The sequence below is a fragment of the Vipera berus genome (genome assembly GCF_964194415.1).
Source record: "Vipera berus genome assembly, chromosome: 6".
Classification (NCBI taxonomy): domain Eukaryota; kingdom Metazoa; phylum Chordata; class Lepidosauria; order Squamata; family Viperidae; genus Vipera; species Vipera berus.
The window spans coordinates 12,269,172-12,287,232 of NC_138208.1; the positions used below are offsets into that span (position 1 = coordinate 12,269,172).

An 18,061-nucleotide genomic window follows, 5' to 3' on the forward strand; every position below is an offset into this window, starting at 1 on the left:
TAGACAGTGTGATGTACTCATTAGAGATTTCATTTATTAGTTCTTGATGGTAGAATTAAGTTTGTCCACCATATACACTTGTATTTGAAGATTGTTAAATAAAACAATTCTAGCTTTCAGATATCAAGTTTCCTATCTACTATGTGTCTTTTCTATATGGAGAGCTAAGCTTTATTGCAAGTCAGAGTGAAATTTACCATCTAATTTCAGATTAACGTAAATTTAATTTTATCTTAATAGATCACTTTTATTACATGACATTGAGAAACATCTTTGCATGAGTAAAGGATGTGTTATGCTTTATATCAGTTCATCAGCCTTCAATCCTTGATTTTTTCAGATCTAATAGACGCACAAAAGAACCACTCTGAATTATATATGAAATTATTTATTCAAATACAAAGAAATTAAGACACATACAATTTCTCATTTTGTTCAAGGTTTTTTCTTCAAGAACTTACAAAACATATAAATCGCATTACATGAGAATAGTATTTCTCAACCTTGGCAACTTTAAGATACTGTATATGGACTTTAACTCCTAGAATTCCTCCCACCATGCTAGCTGAGGAATTCTAGGAGTTGAAGTCCACATGTCTTCAAGTTACCAAGATTCAGAAACACTGCTAACATTTAGCCACTGATCTTTTGCAGCTGCCTGCATGAGAACTCCCAGTATCGTGCTAGGAAAAATTCAAGAGTTCTTTGCCTAGACACATGAAATGTACTCGGATTGTGTGCCTTTTTCCTCTCACAAGATGTCGCGTAGCTCTTTCAAGGGAAGGGACAGGCTTCCTGTGTTTAGGTGCATGGGTTGAAGTAAGACGAGAGGAGTTAAAAGTTAAAAACTAAATGATATTTCAGAGGCCACACCTCCCTCTTTTCCAAGACTTCGTCCCTGAGATATTTAGAAATTTGCTCTTCCCTAAGAACAGCTGTGAAATATCATTGGGTATGATATTTATAAGGATCTCACCCTCCCAAGGAGACATTGTAAGAAGTCTACACCTATCCGTTATTTGACTCCCGGCAGATGCAAATGGCCAAAGTCAGGAGGTGTTTCTCAAGGACTGGTCTGATACAGTCACAGAAGTTCACCATCTTCAGCAGGATCTGTTTAAAACAACATAAAAGTCAGTTTCGTCCATCTCGGCCCACATGATTTAAAATAGCTTACCCCGCATAACCATAGGAGAAACGAGTACTCAGTCAATCCAAGCTAAATTTAGTTAATTAGATGTGTAGGATTCAAAATTCCTTCTATCTCCTGACTTATGGCTTCCAACCACTGGATTGCTCCTGCAGTCGGTTTCCCCCCACCCACCCCCCTTAGAATGGGATAAGGAGCATCGGAGTCTTGAAAATGTCTCCTCCCTTTAACAGCGACCCTCAGACTAGAATCCAGTGCATTGTTTTCTTCTTCTTTGTACAAAATAAAGCATGAAGCAATCTACACCGCTCATGATTTACAAAAGGAGAAAAAGACATCAGTTGCAAAATGTCCCAAAAGCCAAATAGAACAAAAGTTGGTCAGCATTATGCAATTCTGACGGAATTAGAAAATTCAAAAAAGAGTTAATTGGACTTTCAAAACACAAAACTACTTACCTTTTTTAAAAAAATAAATAAATGTGTTTTTCCTCTCTAGGTTTATATACACACGCACACGTACGGTGTCCGTTCCTTTAATGTATCATTGTTGAACAATAGTTCTGGCTTTTCCTGACATGCCAAAGGGTAGTGCAGACGGATCTACTCATTCAAGATCTTGGTTAATGATCTGTGATGACCCTCAGTGTTCCCTCTTGTTTCCAGTGCTGATATTTTAACATTTACATGAAACTGGAGAGGGAGTCGTTTAGGGATAAGAGCACCCAACTCTGCTGTTCCCACATCAATATATACAAATAAATATGGGGCCAATCAGATACCAAACGCTAACCATATTTGCACAGATGGCTAAATCACTTTGATATTTCTCACACCTTTAGGACCACTGTTAAGTGTTAGTATGAGAAAAGCTAATGAATATTGGACAATGGCAATACAACCCTTGAGGAAACCTCACACATGCTACAAAAGACATAATACAACCATCCCGACAGCTAAATATGAATAAGACTAAGGAATAAAGCATGAGCTGTCCTGCCCTCATAAAAATAAATGCAGAGGTGGTTTTCCAAATAGATACAAATGCCTTTCTAGTTGCCCACTACCAGTGATCCTCGACTTACAACAGTTCATTTAGTAAGCATTCAAAGTTACAACATCACTGGAAAAAGCCACATGACCATTTTTCACCCTTACGACCGTTGCAGCATCCCCATGTGGTTTACACGTGTTTTACATTCAAATGCTTGACAACTGGTTCATATTTATGGTGGTTGCAGTGTCCTGGGGTCATGTGATCATCTTTTGTGACCTGACAAAGTCAGTGGGGAAACCAGATTCACTTAACAGCTGTGTTACTAATTTAACAACTGCAGTGATTCACTTAACCATTGTAGCCAGAAAAGTCGTAAAATGGGGCAAAACTCACTTAACAAATGTCTCACTTAGCAACATAAAACTCTGGGCTCAATTGTGGTTGTAAGTCGAGGACTACCTGTACACACAAGCTATCCACAGTGCCAGAAGACACAACTTGCAAGGTGAGAGTGCAGGGTCTCAAGTGACATAATGCATGCAGGCCCATTTGCAGAATTGAATCCCTCCAGTGGCACAGAAGCCCTTGCAGAACAGCCCTGGCAGTTTTGTCTTCCTAATTTAAATAAGATCTGGCATTCAGATAAATCAGGTGCTTCATGTTGTCGAAGCTTTTCTCCAGCTCCGTTGTTGACAAGATAAAGGTTCCCCCGCACATGCGTGCTAGTCGTTTCCGAATCTAGGGGCCAGTGCTCATCTCCGTTTCAAAGCCGATTGTCCAAGGACGTCTCCATGGTCATGTGGCCGGCATGACTAGACGCCAAAGGCGCACGGAACACTGTTACCTTCCCACCGTAGTGGTCCCTATTTTTCTACTTGCATTTTTACGTGCTTTCGAACTGCTAGGTGGGCAGAAGCTGGGACGAGTAACAGGCGCTCACTCTGCTACGCAGCACTCGGGATTCGACCCGCCAAACTGCCGACCTTCTGATCGACAAGCTCAGCGTCCTAACCCACTGAGCCACCGCGTCCCTTCAAGATATGTTATATGACTACATTATATACCTTCTTCAAAATAGAAAATTAGGAATGATAATTACCATCCTTCGGATGTCTCGCCTTCTTGGCTCGGTCATTCTCACGCTCTCCTAACCTTTTTGTGCAATCTGAGCATGATGGCCCTGTAGGAAGAAGTGTTACCAACAACATATGTGCAACAACGTTAATGATTTTTGCGAAAACGTTGGCATCATTTTTACTCTGGCTCTATTGAGATATTTTTTTTTCCTTTCCACAAAGCTAGAACAGAGACTCAAGAGTCACAAGAAAAATATCTAATCACCAAATTTGGTGGGGGTGGGGGTGGTGTTGTAGTCAAAGAATGTAATTCAGCACCAAAGCCAGTATAATGTTAGCACAACCTAATTGTAGCTAGATATGCCTTCTTTTACTTGAGGTGAAGTCCAGTGGTGTCCATGGGGAAGATCAAAATATGCACAACGTTTTGACATCCCACCCTTAACCAACAGCAGCAGGATTATTAGGATTCATACAGCTTTAAATTTTGCCTCTCTTTATTTAGTTCTTGGCTTATCCAGCAGAAAGCTCACGGACAAACTCAATAGATTAATTGCTTTGCTGTAGCCAAGAATGAAATTGTAGATGAAAGATTTGTCCACAACTATATACAATGTTATTTGGTTGGTCTCCGCTCCTGGATTTAAATTCTAGGTCTTCCTCTGCCTTTACAAACCAACTTGATACTCTGCTGGTCTTTGAGATGGCACCTAATCTAAGCACAATGCCGGTAAGGATGTAGCGGGAGAACTATACTTTCATGCTTGCAGGACTGATGTCAGCCTTACTATGTAGACTAGGCAGGAAACTCAGCCAGATAAACTTAATTCTACTTTATTATGAATGAGTTTTTATTTTTGAATTCTCTCCTCCCTCTTTTCCTCTCTTATCTCAATATCGTTATCCTTTAAGAAGTTATTTGCTTGTGGTTGTTGTTTTTTTCCAATTGGAAGTAGGGGACAAAAGGGACTCTGTACTTCTGTAAAAGGCAATATTCTTCTGGAGATTTAAGAACCAACTCCAAAAGGCCCAGATCAGTCCCTATAAAGGGGGGAAAACAGAACCGTCTAGAACAAGCAGCTTCACATTGCATGTTTTATGCGTTTATGTACAATATGCACGTACTTAAATTTATTACAGACACCCATTCCAGCAAGTTCTGGGCAGCTTGCAAAGTCTGCTACTAAGTTAAAACCATTCAAAACATAAACAGCCACTGAAACACAGCCTCCCCCTTATTGCTAGTTCTTGCACACTAATAAGCATCCATTGTGAGCTAAATTTCAGTTCTGCTAGAGAACCAAATAAGTTACATTGTAGTAAATGGAAGTCACGTGGTCAAATTCAGGTTTTTCAGAGCGAACTGCAAGAGGGGGATGTGGGCATGTATAAAGCTCCAGCTAGAAGGACCTGGAAGCAAATGGGGCTACGTTACAGCTGCAGGCCCCATCTCTGGTGGGGGGGCTTTCTTATGGGGGGGCCTGTTTGGGGGCAGAATCAGCCAGTCGGCTCCGAATCCCCACGCAAGCTGAAGCCCCAGTGATTTCAGCAGCGGCAAAGTGAGACATGGCCAGGAACCATCCCCAAGATTTTTTATGTTCACATTGCTCAGTGGTTCTGATAAGGTGATAAGTGATTGTCCAACTAATACCAAGAGATGATCACCATTTGAAATTTGAAGAAATATGTGGAAGTAAGGCTATACTTTACCCCAAAGTGTTGTGCTATCCACCCTGTCTGCATCTAGAAGGAAAAAAAAGAAAAGAAAATTAAGCAATGAATTAACTTGGATACAATAGTTTAAAACATGCCTCTAGGCAAACTTTTAAATTTAACAGTAAACCATATATACATCTTGGGTTTTCAGTTTCATTAACAACTTAAAGCTCTGTTTTATTGTAGTAACACTTCCCATTAGCAAAGGAAGGCACAGAAGCGGAGAGAGAATGTTTGTGGCTCAAGCTGAACTGTGGGGTCCTTGGTGCTCTCTGAGCTTGATTATTTTCTTTCAGACATTTCATTACCAAACTAGATAACATCATCAGTGCTAGAAGAGAGTGGGGTTTGCTCTCAAACTGACAGCAACTGATCTCAGAGAGCACAAAAGACTCCATAGTCATAGAAGAGACAAATCTTGGAACAATAGAATGCAATTAGCAGAATTATTAAATTACAGCATTTCTCCTTTGTGATGCCGGTGGTCCTTCCTTCCTTCCTTCCTTCGACCTAAACATATACGAATAATATACTGCAATGTATGCTTTGACCTAAGACAACATTTTGGATCAGTAGTGACATTTGGGACTTTGTACATTCTAAGCACAGAATGGTTGGCTTGGTGTGTTTTGTGTGTAAATCAAAGCAGGGGTTGTCCACAAGGTCCGCCCAAAAAAATCAAGATGGCGGCAGCAACTGTGTAAGCGAAGCTTTCCCTATTGTGGTGCGTTGTACCCATTGCGTCTTCACTTTAAAATTAGACATGGCTATTACGATCAACAATTGAAAAACTCCTTTCAAAGTTGACGGTTATCAAAGACACCAAATGGAGGAGCTGCATAGATAACATGGCATCTTTATTTTGCAAGGCATTTGAATCGATGCAATCTCCCGATTTTTCAACTAAGTAATATTGCTTTTATTATTTATTTTATTTAAGAAAATGTATATGGCCACCCAATTCACTCAATGACTCCAGGTGGCTTACAAAGATAAAACCCCAATATAAAAACAATAAAAAACAATCACCACCACTATCCCTGCTACCCTGGCAACAACAGTCAGTCAATCAAATAAGCCACTTGAGCTCTATCCTATGAATAATTGAAGGTTAAAACATTTTAAAGGGGCAAAAGAAAGCAGAATGGTAACCAAGGTATTTTTTTTCATACAACACCTGGACTTCTTTGTTTGCAGATCTGTGCAGTGAGATCCTGGAGATAGCCTGGGAAATCTTCAAAGCAGTCCCCATAGGTTACGACTTTTATGCCATGCACAAGCATATCGGCCTGCAATTTGAAGAACTGGTCTTCATTTTCCTTGCGAACCAACATGTAATGTTCTAGTTCCACTTTGTTCTTAACCATGTAGAGAAAGAGAGCTTGAAAGATTTGATCACGCAGGGTCTCCCCACAGCCCACAAACAAAAAGGATTTCCTCCGGTATAGATTCTGCAGTGCTTCCTATAAATAAAAAAAAAAAATAAAAAAAACAAGAAGCAATTATTCAATTAAATGTTTGTGTCGTGAACTGTTTGGATGCTGACCTCATTTGAATTGAGTTGGCAAAGCGCAAGACGTAATCTTAGGCTGGGGAGACCTTAGCTAAGTCTCTACTGAGTTAAGCACAGCCCACTGAGGAATCAGTCTATGCCACCCTGATATCTAGGAAGCTGTGAAAGTTAAAGATCCACTAGTCCTCCCGTGTCTGTCAAATGCTTCTCGCATTATATGAAGATGCTCTATAGCAGCTGTAGTGAACATACAAGTTTTAACTCAAGTTATCGTGGCCCAACTTGGCTGTGCCTAAATCAGACATGTCAAACACAAGGCCCGGGGGCCGGATCCGGCCCGCGAAGTGGTTTCATGCGGCCCGCGAAGCCATCCTGGAAACAGTGAGGGAACGGCCCCCACTGCCTTGGCCCTGGCCCAGAGACCCTCCTCCTGCCAGAGACCCTCAGATCTGTCCCACTCCTGCCCAGGCCCCCATAGGCACCCTTGATGCGAATGATGTAGAGCTGGCCATGCCCACCTAGTAGGCCATATGCACTTTAGCCACGCCCACCCAGTAGGCCACACCCACCCAGGCCACACCCACCCGGCCCCCTAAGGGCAACTGCAATGCTGATGCGGCCCTCAATGAAATTGAGTTTGACACCCCTGGCCTAAATGGATCATTGTCCCCAAAGGATGCACAAATGCAATCCATCAGCTCTTCTCAGGGTACTTTTGAGGCACTGCTGACCTGTAAGACTGCATGGTTCAACAATAGGAATAGAAATCACAATAGCACTTGGACTTATATTCCGCTTTGTAGCATTCTCTTGAGAGGTTTACGATTGCCTCCAATAATCCGGGCACTCATTTTACCGACCTCGGAAGGATGAAAGTCAGCCTTGAGCTGGTCAGAACCGAACTGCTGGCAATCAGCAGAGTTAGCCTGCAATACTGCATTCTAACCACTGCGCCACCACAGCTTCTCAATTAAAAAAAAGTTTATCCAGCCTTTGGATCCACATACCATCACTTCAGGGTCTTGAGTCACTTCCTGATATCCTGAGGGATCCAGCACCATTCCACAGGGATCAGTGTACAAGCCATGAATATGAAGGACACCATATCTGAGGAGTCCTTTGGCCCACTGGAGAACCTGACGAGAGAGCAGCTGTTCAGTAACACAACTTGCAGAAGGAAGCTAGGCTCCAGCAACCCAAGAGATGTACACATTTTGATGGCAGAGATGTTCTGTCCTTGCTCGGTTGCTTCATATACCATCTGGTAGCAACGGTGATGATCTCGTATATTTCGTAACATTGTCATTCAAAGGTCAACTTATACAATTTGTGTGACGATGTTACGGCCCTCATGATGACTTCCCAACTCCTCACTATGGATACCCAGAGAGTACATTGCAACCTTTTGGTTAGTGTTTCTCAAACTTAGCAACAATGAGTAGACTTGAATTCCCAGAATCCCCCAGCTAACCATGCACTTCCTAAATAACTAGCACTTTTCTTTACCCTATTCTTGATGTTACCTAATTGCACCATTTCCAAGACTTCAAAGAAACAACCTTCTCTAGCTGCTTAAAAATTAAGATTTGTACGGAGACGTGTAACCAATGATATTAAAAGAGCATTTAAAAAACTATATAGTTATTTAGCAAATGACACGCCTTAAAACAGGAAGAATACCATATATCTAAAGATCACTATGTAATGAAGAAGCCATCTCCTTTGTTGACTGCAGTACAGTCTTCAAAGGAGATACATTCTTCATTACAGAAGGATCTTTAGACATAGGGTGTTCTTTCTGTTTTAAGGTGTGTCATTTGCTAAATGTTCTAAGGTCTGTCATTTGCAGCCCACTATCGGGTCACGACCCGTTTGAAACCAGGCCGCACGAGTGATGGGCAAGTGGAACTCCACTTGTGTGAGCAGAGGGCACTTGGGCTCATGCGTGAAGCTCCACTGGCATGAGCAGAGGGCACTCATGCACAAAGCTCCATTTGCACAAGTGGAAGGCACACACCCCTGCTGCTGCTTGCACCAATCGAGCTGTGAGTGTGCCCCTGCCACTTTTATGTCCCCCCCCCACCTCAGCTGGGCTGCCAAGCTGGAGAGGTTGGGGACCGCTGCCGTAGGAGAAAAAGGAATATGCAAAGAACATAACCTACCTTTGTTCCCAGATCAGTTTTATCAAAAACACCACAGGGTACCATCAAAGAAGTAAAACTGGCACCCATTACTGTGATGCACATTACAACAGCAGAGATTTGGTTGGATCTTTGGGCTGCCATTTTTACCTTTTCATACATTTCTCCTTATCTATTTTGATGAAATCTGAGAGATGGGGCTGACCTTTCATATTTTCGAACGGAAGCTCGCAGGTGTACAGCATTTATTGGTGACATCGTACCTTGTCTTTGTCTTTCAGGTCAAGCGATTCCATAGCTTTGTGCTGCTGTTGCCCAAAGATTTCAAGTAAATTGTCATAATTGGTGGTAAGCACCATTGTGCCCCGTTCCATTAGTTGAAGGATGGACAAGAGGACAGCAGGATGCTGAATGTGTTGGTCCAAGTTGTCAAATACCTCCATTAAACAGTCCTGGAAAAAGTTGGGCTTAGCATCCCCAGTGCGCTGCAGAAGGAAACTGAACAGCTTCAGGGAATTGGAATGATTTATATCTTAAGACATTTTGGATGATGTTGGAACTGTAAAACATTTCCGTGTGCCGTTGTGCCCACAGTAAAAAATGACAGTAAAGGTTATCTATCTACTCATGTTTCCCCGAAAATAAGACCAGGGTTTTTTTTCCCTCCAAAAGAGGCACCAGGTCTTATTTTTTGGGGGGTGTCTTTTATACTCACCTCTGGCACCAACAGCCCCGCCCAGCAGGTCCACATCATCTGACCGAAGGAGCAGCTTCATTCTGCAGCTGCATTCCGGCCTGCATTTTGCAGTCAGGCCTTTCCAGAAGGCCTCTGCAGCCGAGTACCGAGCTATGGATTCAATCCATAGCTTGGTTCTCGACTGCAGAGGTCTTGCAGAACCGAGCTATGGATTGAATCCATAGTTTGGTTCTCGGCTGCAGTGGCCTTCCAGAAAGGCCTGTGACTGAGAAATGCAGGCCTGGCTGCAGAAGACACCACAGAAGAAGAAATGGGCTGGTGAGGAGAGGCTTGGCTGCCAGGTAAGTGTGTGTGGGGTGCGTGGGGCAGATCCACACCCCCACCCCTGCCCTAGCTTCATTTTTAGGTGTGTGCCTCGCCCCAAAACTAGGGCTTATTTTTGGGGTAGAGCTTATATCAGGCCCACCCCCCAAAATCAAGCTTGGGCTTATTTTTGGGGTAGGCCATAAGTCAAGGACTATCTACAATGGAAAGCCTGACCAGGGATACAGATCCACTTGCATCTTCACTTTCAAAACAGGAATAACATTCACTTCAGATCCTTATCTGAGAAATGCTCACCGGTGACATCTTTCGGATTAAATCATGTGCAACCACATGCAAATCTCGGTCTTTGGACACTCTTTGGCGGAAATCAGCCACGTCTCCAGGATGCAAAACTTCTAGCTGGTCAGCTGCTTCAAGGACCGCTTCAATGCAACTCCGCCACGAACACAAGGCTGGGATTCCTGGTGCAACAGCAGCACTCACTCCGGTTCCAATTACTAGCAGGAGTTCTTGGGGGCGCTTCCGTATAAGGCTTTTCAAAAATTTCCTAAAGAGAAGTCCAGAAAAGCTATTTTGGAAAACAACTGCTGCGTCTCTAGTCAGTCACTTGATTACGTCATAGATTAAAAATATCTAATCCCCTTGCAGGAACAGGAAGACAGATTGCAAAATAATTATGAGGTTCTGGAATCAACAATGGAGGTTAACCAAGCCATTCAGAGCTGCCAGGAGTTGGGTGGGATACAAGTTCAATGGAAGAAAGGAAAGGAAAGGAAAGGAAAGGAAAGGAAAGGAAAGGAAAGGAAAGGAAAGGAAAGGAAAGGAAAGGAAAGGAAAGGAAAGGAAAGGAAAGGAAAGGAAAGGAAAGAAGGAAAGGAAAGGAGGAAGGAAGGAAGGAAAGAAAGAAAAAGAGAAAAAGAAAACAACTAGGACGGGGAAAAACTTTGCTGGATGACTATGTGCATCTTCCCATTTTAATTCTACCTTGAGCTGAAAGTATAAAAATAAAGATTACTGTGTAATAGCTTTAAAGGGCTCCAAAGTTGCCCTTATTTTAATAAACCAAATAGATTTTAGGGGTAATGAACAGGATAAAAAGAAGAGGTAAAGAATGGGCACAGTTGATTAATCTGGAAAAAGGACATGTGAAGCAGCAAGATTTTAGGCTTAAGGAATATTCTTTTGTGCCAGACAATTAGATGATTATGAAATGGCAACAGTAGTGAGCCCAATAAAAAAGAGAATGGAAAGGTGTTCTAAGAAAGGCTCTCTGAAATCGTCATCAATAATCATCTTTCCATAGGTAAAGGTAAAGGTTCCCCCGCACATGCGTGCTAGTCGTTTCCGACTCTAGGGGCCGGTGCTCATCTCCGTTTCACAGCCGAAGAGCCAGCGCTTGTCGGAGAACGTCTCCGTGGTCATGTGGCCGGCATGACTAGACGCCAAAGGCGCACGGAACGCTGTTACCTTTCCACCGTAGTGGTCCCTATTTTTCTACTTGCATTTTTACGTGCTTTCGAACTGCTAGGTTGGCAGAAGCTGGGACGAGTAACAGGCGCTCACTCTGTTACGCGGCACTCGGGATTCGACCCGCCAAAGTGCCGACCTTCTGATCGACAAGCTCAGCATCCTAACCCACTGAGCCACCGCGTCCCTAGCCATCTTCCCATAGAGGGGGGTAAAAAAAAAGTCCTGCCCCACATCACATTTAAAAAACGGGCAGCGCTTCAACTGAGTGGCTGTGATTACCAGTTTTGTATGTTTTGACACACATGCGCTTCCCAGGACACCCCTGTTCACATATTATCAAGTTTAACCTTTTATTCATTTATTTACCTTGATTTTTGCTCCCTTTTATGCGTCTTTTTTGAAGGCTCCATTCTCTTTCTCCCCTTCCTGTGAAGTAAGAATGCATGGAGTCAGGGAGGTTTTTTTATGAGCAGCTACGCCAGCTGATGAGATTGATTGATTAAAAATGTAGTCCAATAAAACTCAGACAAAGCAAATTGGACAACCAAATTGGAGAAATTTTTAATTCGGGTTTTAATGTATACAGGGTAATTTAATATCTTTTAATTGGTTTTTTAACTTTTGTATTGTGGATTTTTAATTCCCTGTAAACCGCCCTGAGTCCTCAGGGAATAGGGCGGTATATAAATGCAAATAAATAAATAAATAAATAAATAAATAAACCTGGCAGGAACTTATCCTATCTAAGGCTATCGTATCTAGAATGCAGCTGTACAGTGTCCTCAAGGAGCCAAGTTTTTTGGCATGTCTTTGGTGCTACCAAAACACCCCTCTGGATTTCAGCATTTGTTGTTCTTTTTCTCTTCATAGGCCACATTCCTCCCCCACCCAAGGGTGGGTGGGCACTAATATGAAAGAAAGGATGTGAATATTCATATCCTCCCTTCCTTGCTCCTGATAGAAAAAGCAAAAAGAAAAAGAAAGAGAAATAAAGAGGATAAAAAGATAAGAGAGGGTAGTGATAAAAACACTTGCCGTGACAAGGGAAGGAATAAGGAAAAAAATCCCATTGAAATATTACAAATTGGGTTTAAATAACTTGTCATCAAAGTTTAATCTTTAATTGATTCCGTTTTTCAATTGGGATATCCGCTGCTTCTTTAATCTGCACTCTCAATTCACAGCTGTTTAAAACACATCTCATCTTGGACTAAAAAGTTTCATCTAGCTTATGAATGAACTACAGAATATTATTAATATTAGTATGTTTTTATGGTATTTTTATTAGTTTTTATTATATTTTATTGTTATTTTTATTATTAGTATTGTTTAATAATATATTATCTTGCTTTTATGTTTTTATTATTATTATGTTTATTTTTATCTTGTTTGTGTTCATGTTAAAGGGGAGTTAAAGTGCGTTAGAAACTTGGTTACATATATAGTTGGTTAATGTTATTTAGATTTTGATTGTTATTTTTGTAACCCTGTATTCAGTTCTGGGAAGTGGGGGAGGGTGGTGGTTTGGGGGTGGGTTTGTATTGTAACTTTATAAAACTTTTTAATAAAAAAAAACACATCTCACCTTCCGGTCATGGAACAGTAATATCGATGAATTCAGAACTATTAGATGACAGCTAAATATAAAGAAAACTTTGCCGGCATCTTGTGGTCATTTTAGGATTTGCAGCCCAACAAGCTGAACTTGATCTTGCAGTCTTAGAATTCAGAATAATAGAGCTGGAAGAGATCTTAGAGGTCTTCTAGTCCACCCCCACCCCGATCGAACAGGAGACCCCCATGTCATGCCAGACAAATGGCTATTCAATCTCTTCTTTAAAATCTCCAGTGGTGGACCACCTGCAAACTTCCAGAGGCAAGCCACTCCAATGACAAGTTCCTGGGTGTGCAGTTAACAAGTAGGCTGGCTTGGTTGCTCAACAGTGAGAAACTGGTGAAACGGGCACAGTAGAATTAACTATGCTGATTCCATACGCCTCCCTGAAGTTTTAAGCCTGCTTTTTTATACAACTGCAGAAAGCTATCTGAGTGGATGTGACAAATTGGTCTTTTTAAAGTGCATTGAAGGACATGGGCAAATGGATTTATTACACTTAATTGGGAAACAATTTCATCTGACCTTTTTTCGGAAGATAGACTGACTTTGGAAATTGGACTTATTATGTTTAATCAGACAATTGATAAGGGATGCTATTAAGAAACAAACGTAGATATTTCATCCAGAATGTAAAGGTAAAGGTTCCTCCACACATGCGTGCTAGTCGTTTCCAACTCTAGGGGCCGGTGCTCATCTCCGTTTCAAAGCTGAAGAGCCAGCGCTTGTCCGAGGACGTCTCCGTGGTCATGTGGCCGGCATGACTAGACGCCAAAGGCACACGGAACGCTGTTACCTTCCCACCGTAGTGGTCCCTATTTTTCTACTTGCATTTTTACGTGCTTTCGAACTGCTAGGTTGGCAGAAGCTGGGACAAGTAACAGACACTCACTCTGTTACGCGGCACTCTGGATTCGACCCGCCAAACTGCCGACCTTCTGATCAACAAGCTCAGCATCCTAACCCACTGAGCCACCGCGTCCCTTCATCCAGAATGAATCAGTGTTAATTCTTGGGATGATTTGGGATAGTTAAGAAGCCGTGGTAAATTTTCTACAAGTTGATTATAATAACAGTTTAACAGAAGTTTTTGAAATTTTAATCTTGTTTTTTTATCATTACTGTTCTTCCTGTAACTATTTTGTCATCAATATAGTATATAGAAGACAGGTTAATAATTTGAAAATAAAATTAGTAGTTTAGCGGTATAAAACTGTTTGGGTCTGTTTCGCAAAGGGTGGGAAACTAATATTATTGTAATATATTAATAAATATTCAACGGGATATATGTCTATATGTATTAGTTTTTTAATGCAATTTTTAAATGTTTGTTTTGTGTTTTTTATTTGTCTCTTTAAAACAAATTTGGTGTCTCGTATTTTAACTTTTTTTTAATAAAATAAAAATAGATGGAAAGAAAAGGAAATTTCTCCTTAGTTCTAGGTTGCTTCTCTCCTTGATTAATTTCCAGCCATTGCTTCTTGTCCTGCCCTCATGTGCTTTGGAGAATAGGTTTATTTTTATTTTTTTAATTTTAATTCCATTTATATCCCGCCCTTTTCCGAAGACTCAGGGCGGCTTACAAGCTTAGCATAGTTGACCCCCTCTTCTCTGTTCACAGCCCCTCAAACATTAGAAGACTGCTATCATGTCATCATCATGCCATTTTGGCAAGCTACCTTTTACCTTTGTTGTGGTTAGCTGCGAAGTCGTGTCCGACCCATCGCGACCCCATGGACAACGTTCCTCCAGGCCTTCCTGTCCTCTACCATCTTCTGGAGTCCCTTTAAGCTCACGCCTCCTGCTTCAGTGACTCCATCCAGCCACCTCATTCTCTGTCGTCCCCTTCTTCTATTGCCCTCAATCTTTCCCAGCATTAGGCTCTTCTCCAGTGAGTCCTTCCTTCTCATTAGGTGGCCAAAGTATTTGGGTTTCACACACACACACACACACACACACACACTCACACACACACACACATTTGTTGTTGTTAGTTGCAAAGTCGTGTCCGAAACATTATGACCCCATGGACAACATTCCTCCAGGCCTTCCTGTCCTCTACCATCTTCTGGAGTCCATTTAAGCTCATGCCTACTGCTTCATGACTCCATCCAGCCACCTCATTCTCTGTCGTCCCCTTCTCCTCTTGCCCTCCATCTTTCCCAGCATTAGGCTCTTACCTTTTACCTACCTTGTAAGAAAAGGGAGTTTCCAGGAACTGAATCAGCAACTGAAGATAAAACTTGTTACTTGTTTCTTTTGACCAAGGACAGCTGCCACTCGGTCTCTGGCAAGGCTCTGGAAGCAATAGAGAAAACAAGATTTCAAAGCAAAGCAAAGAAAAAAGGATGACAATCATTCTCGAGTCGAAAGAAAAGCCGTGTTCACACATCGGACTTAAACCAGCCTTAATGTGTTCAGCTTTGGATGAACACGATGCAGCCTAAAAACTGTGGTATTCAGCTGAGTAAAGGTGCCCAGGGGTATGACTCAAAGAGGTCAAAGATGACCCATTTCCTGTCCCACAACCCAGAAGGGGAAAGTCCCAAAATCCTTGACGGTTTCACCCGGTTACCAAAGAAAGAAAAAGGAAAGAAAGTCTCTCCTTTTCTTGCTCCACCTTTACAAAGGAGGGAGTGAAGAAGATGGGGGGAGAAGACTCCCCCAGGTTGGTGGGGGAGGGAGACTCTGGCTCCAGTGAAACACCAGCTGCTTCGGATCTGGAGCAGGAAAGATCTGGCAGAATTTGCCTTGGCGCAGGATGGCAGCCACTTTCTTGACCCCCTCCCTTTGCTGGAAGAAGAGGTCCTGAAGAGAGAGGGCAGGGTCCCCACTGGTTCTGGGGCTCAACCAGATGGTGGAAGAGGCTATTGACCGGCCCAAGGTTGACTTAGCCTTCCATCCTTCTGAGGTTGGTAAAACGAGGAGCCAGACTGCTGGGGGCAAGATGCTGACTCTGTAAACCGCTTAGAGAGGGCTGTAAAGCACTGTGAAGCGGTATATAAGTCATCAGGGGTAGGCAACCTTGGCTCTTTTATGACTCGTGGACTTCAAATCCCAGAATTCCTGAGCCAGCCAGGCTGAGGGAAAAGGGAGAGGTTTCCAAGCTGAGCCATGCTGGCTCAGGAATTCTGGGAGTTGAAGTCCATGAGTCATAAAAGAGCCAAGGTTGCCTACTCCTGGCCTAGGCCTAGGCTGCTTTATGACTTGTGGACTTCAACTCCCAGAATTCCTGAGCCAGCCATGCTGAGGGAAAAGGGAGAGGTTTCCAAGCTGAGCCATGCTGGCTCAGGAATTCTGGGAGTTGAAGTCCATGAGTCATAAAAGAGCCAAGGTTGCCTACTCCTGGCCTAGGCCTAGGCTGCTTTATGACTTGTGGACTTCAACTCCCAGAATTCCTGAGCCAGCCATGCTGAGGGAAAAGGGAGAGGTTTCCAAGCTGAGCCATGCTGGCTCAGGAATTCTGGGAGTTGAAGTCCATGAGTCATAAAAGAGCCAAGGTTGCCTACCCCTGGGCTAGCTGCCATTGCTAGACAGTTAGGCAGAAGTGTCTCAAAGCACTTCTGCTCTCTCCTTTCTGCTGCTTCTGGGGGAATTCTTAAATGTTGTGTGTGTGTGTGTGTGTGTGTGTGTGTGGTGGGAGGAGTGGAGGGAAATCTGGGCTCATCCTGGGGGCAGCGCAGCAGTTGTAACAGCTTCTTTGCCAGGCCACTTCAGGGTTGCAAGCCCAGAGCCCTTGCATCAAACCAGAATCTGTTCCTTTGGATTGGAGTGAACACATTACAGATACTCCACAACTCACAACAGTTCATTTAGCGACTGTTCAAAGTTACAGCGGCCCTGAAGAAAGTGGCTTATGACCATTTTTTTACACTTAACAACTGTTGCAGCGTCCCCAGGTTCACGTGATCAAAATTCAGACGTTCGTCCACTGATTCCTCATATTTACGACGGGTTGCAGCGTCCCGGGATCACGCGATATCTCCTTTTGAGAGACCTTCTCACAAGCAAAGTCAATGGGGAAGCCAGATTGACTTAACGACCGACCGGGTTACTAAGTTAACTCAACAACTGCAACGCTTCGCTTAACGGTGGCAAAAAAAGTCGTAAAACGGGACAAAACTGATTTAACAAAGGTCTCACTTAGCAACATAAACGTTAGGCTCAATTCTGGTCATCAATTGAGGACTATGTTCTGCATTCGAGAGAGAGAGAGAGAGAGAGAGAGAGAGAGAGAGAGAGAGAGAGAGAGAGAGAGAGAGAGAGAGAGAGAGAGAGAGAGAGAGAGAGAGAGAGAGAGAGAGAGAGAGAGAGAGGGAGGGAGGGAGGAGAGGGAGAGACCAGACGCAGGGGTCTTCAAACTTGGCCCTTTTATGACTTGTGGACTTCAACTCCCAGAATTCCTCAGCCAGCATGCCTGGCTGAGGAATTCTGGAACTTGAAGTCCACAAGTCATAAAAGGGCCAAGTTTGAAGACCCCTGGACCAGAGGAACTAAGGAGCCGAAGATCGCCGAAGCAGGACGAGCTGCCCGGCTTTCCATTCGGGGCCGGAGGGAGGCCGGGGACAGTCTTCCCTCCCGAAGTCCCCTTGCCCGCCCGCTCGCCCGCTTTTCCTGCCCGGCCGCCCTCCGGACCCCGCATCCCTCCTCCCCGGGAGATTTTCGGGGCACCCGCCAGGGCAGGGAGCCGCCTAAGGGCTCTCCAAGCGCGCACCGACGCCGCCCACTCACCCGCCGCACCCCGGGCTCAGCGCGCCTCGCCTCACTTCCGAAGGTCGCCGGCCTGCCCGGCTCCAGCTGGCCGGGGACTGGGGCAGGAAGGCCGGTCCGCCGGCTCCGCCCAGCCGGGTTGGAGAATTGCCCAGGCGGAGAGGGAGGGAGAGGGAGAGAGAGCCAAGAGGACGACAGCGCCGGCAGAGCTTAGTCCAGCCTCCTCCGCGGAAAGGGCCGCGAAGCAGCGCAGCCTCCCTCGGGAGATGCTCGACGGAAGCGAATCCGGCGCTGCAACGGCCCCCAGCTCGAAGCCGCGCGGAGGCAGAGGCGGCGCTTTGGCCCCGTCAAGTCGGCGGGCTGGAGCTCCCAGTGGCGCCTCTTGGGGGATATAGGAGGATGGGATGGGATGGAATGGAATAGAATAGAATAGAATAGAATAGAATAGAATAGAATAGAATAGAATAGAATAGAATAGAATAGAATAGAATAGAATAGAATAGAATAGAATAGACGTTGGAAAGAATAGAATAGAATAGAATATACGTTGGAAAGAATAGAATAGAATAGAATAGAATAGAATAGAATAGAATAGAATAGAATAGAATAGAATAGAATAGAATAGAATAGAATAGAATAGAATAGAATAG

At 43.6% G+C, this 18,061-nt stretch overlaps 1 protein-coding gene across 3 annotated transcripts; it reads right to left on the reverse strand.

Annotated features, from left to right (window-relative positions):
• Positions 1-383: 383 nt before the first annotated feature.
• On the reverse strand, positions 384-17,544 carry FAM118A (family with sequence similarity 118 member A). 3 transcript variants are annotated; one of them, XM_081331012.1, is made up of 10 exons: positions 17,433-17,544; positions 14,893-14,999; positions 11,453-11,512; positions 9,911-10,163; positions 8,856-9,077; positions 7,459-7,587; positions 6,116-6,227; positions 4,933-4,965; positions 3,246-3,326; positions 384-1,113 (listed from the first exon to the last, which is right to left on the reverse strand). In XM_081331012.1, the coding sequence occupies exons 3-10, from the start codon at positions 11,494-11,496 to the stop codon at positions 1,085-1,087; spliced, it is 903 nt and encodes a 300-aa protein (XP_081187138.1). In that variant the 5' UTR covers positions 11,497-11,512; positions 14,893-14,999; positions 17,433-17,544; the 3' UTR covers positions 384-1,084. The 3 variants fall into 3 exon arrangements, with proteins under 3 accessions (XP_081187138.1, XP_081187136.1, XP_081187137.1); XM_081331010.1 differs by having other exon boundaries at positions 6,116-6,401; XM_081331011.1 differs by lacking the exon at positions 17,433-17,544 and adding an exon at positions 16,845-16,890 and having other exon boundaries at positions 6,116-6,401.
• Positions 17,545-18,061: the final 517 nt, after the last annotated feature.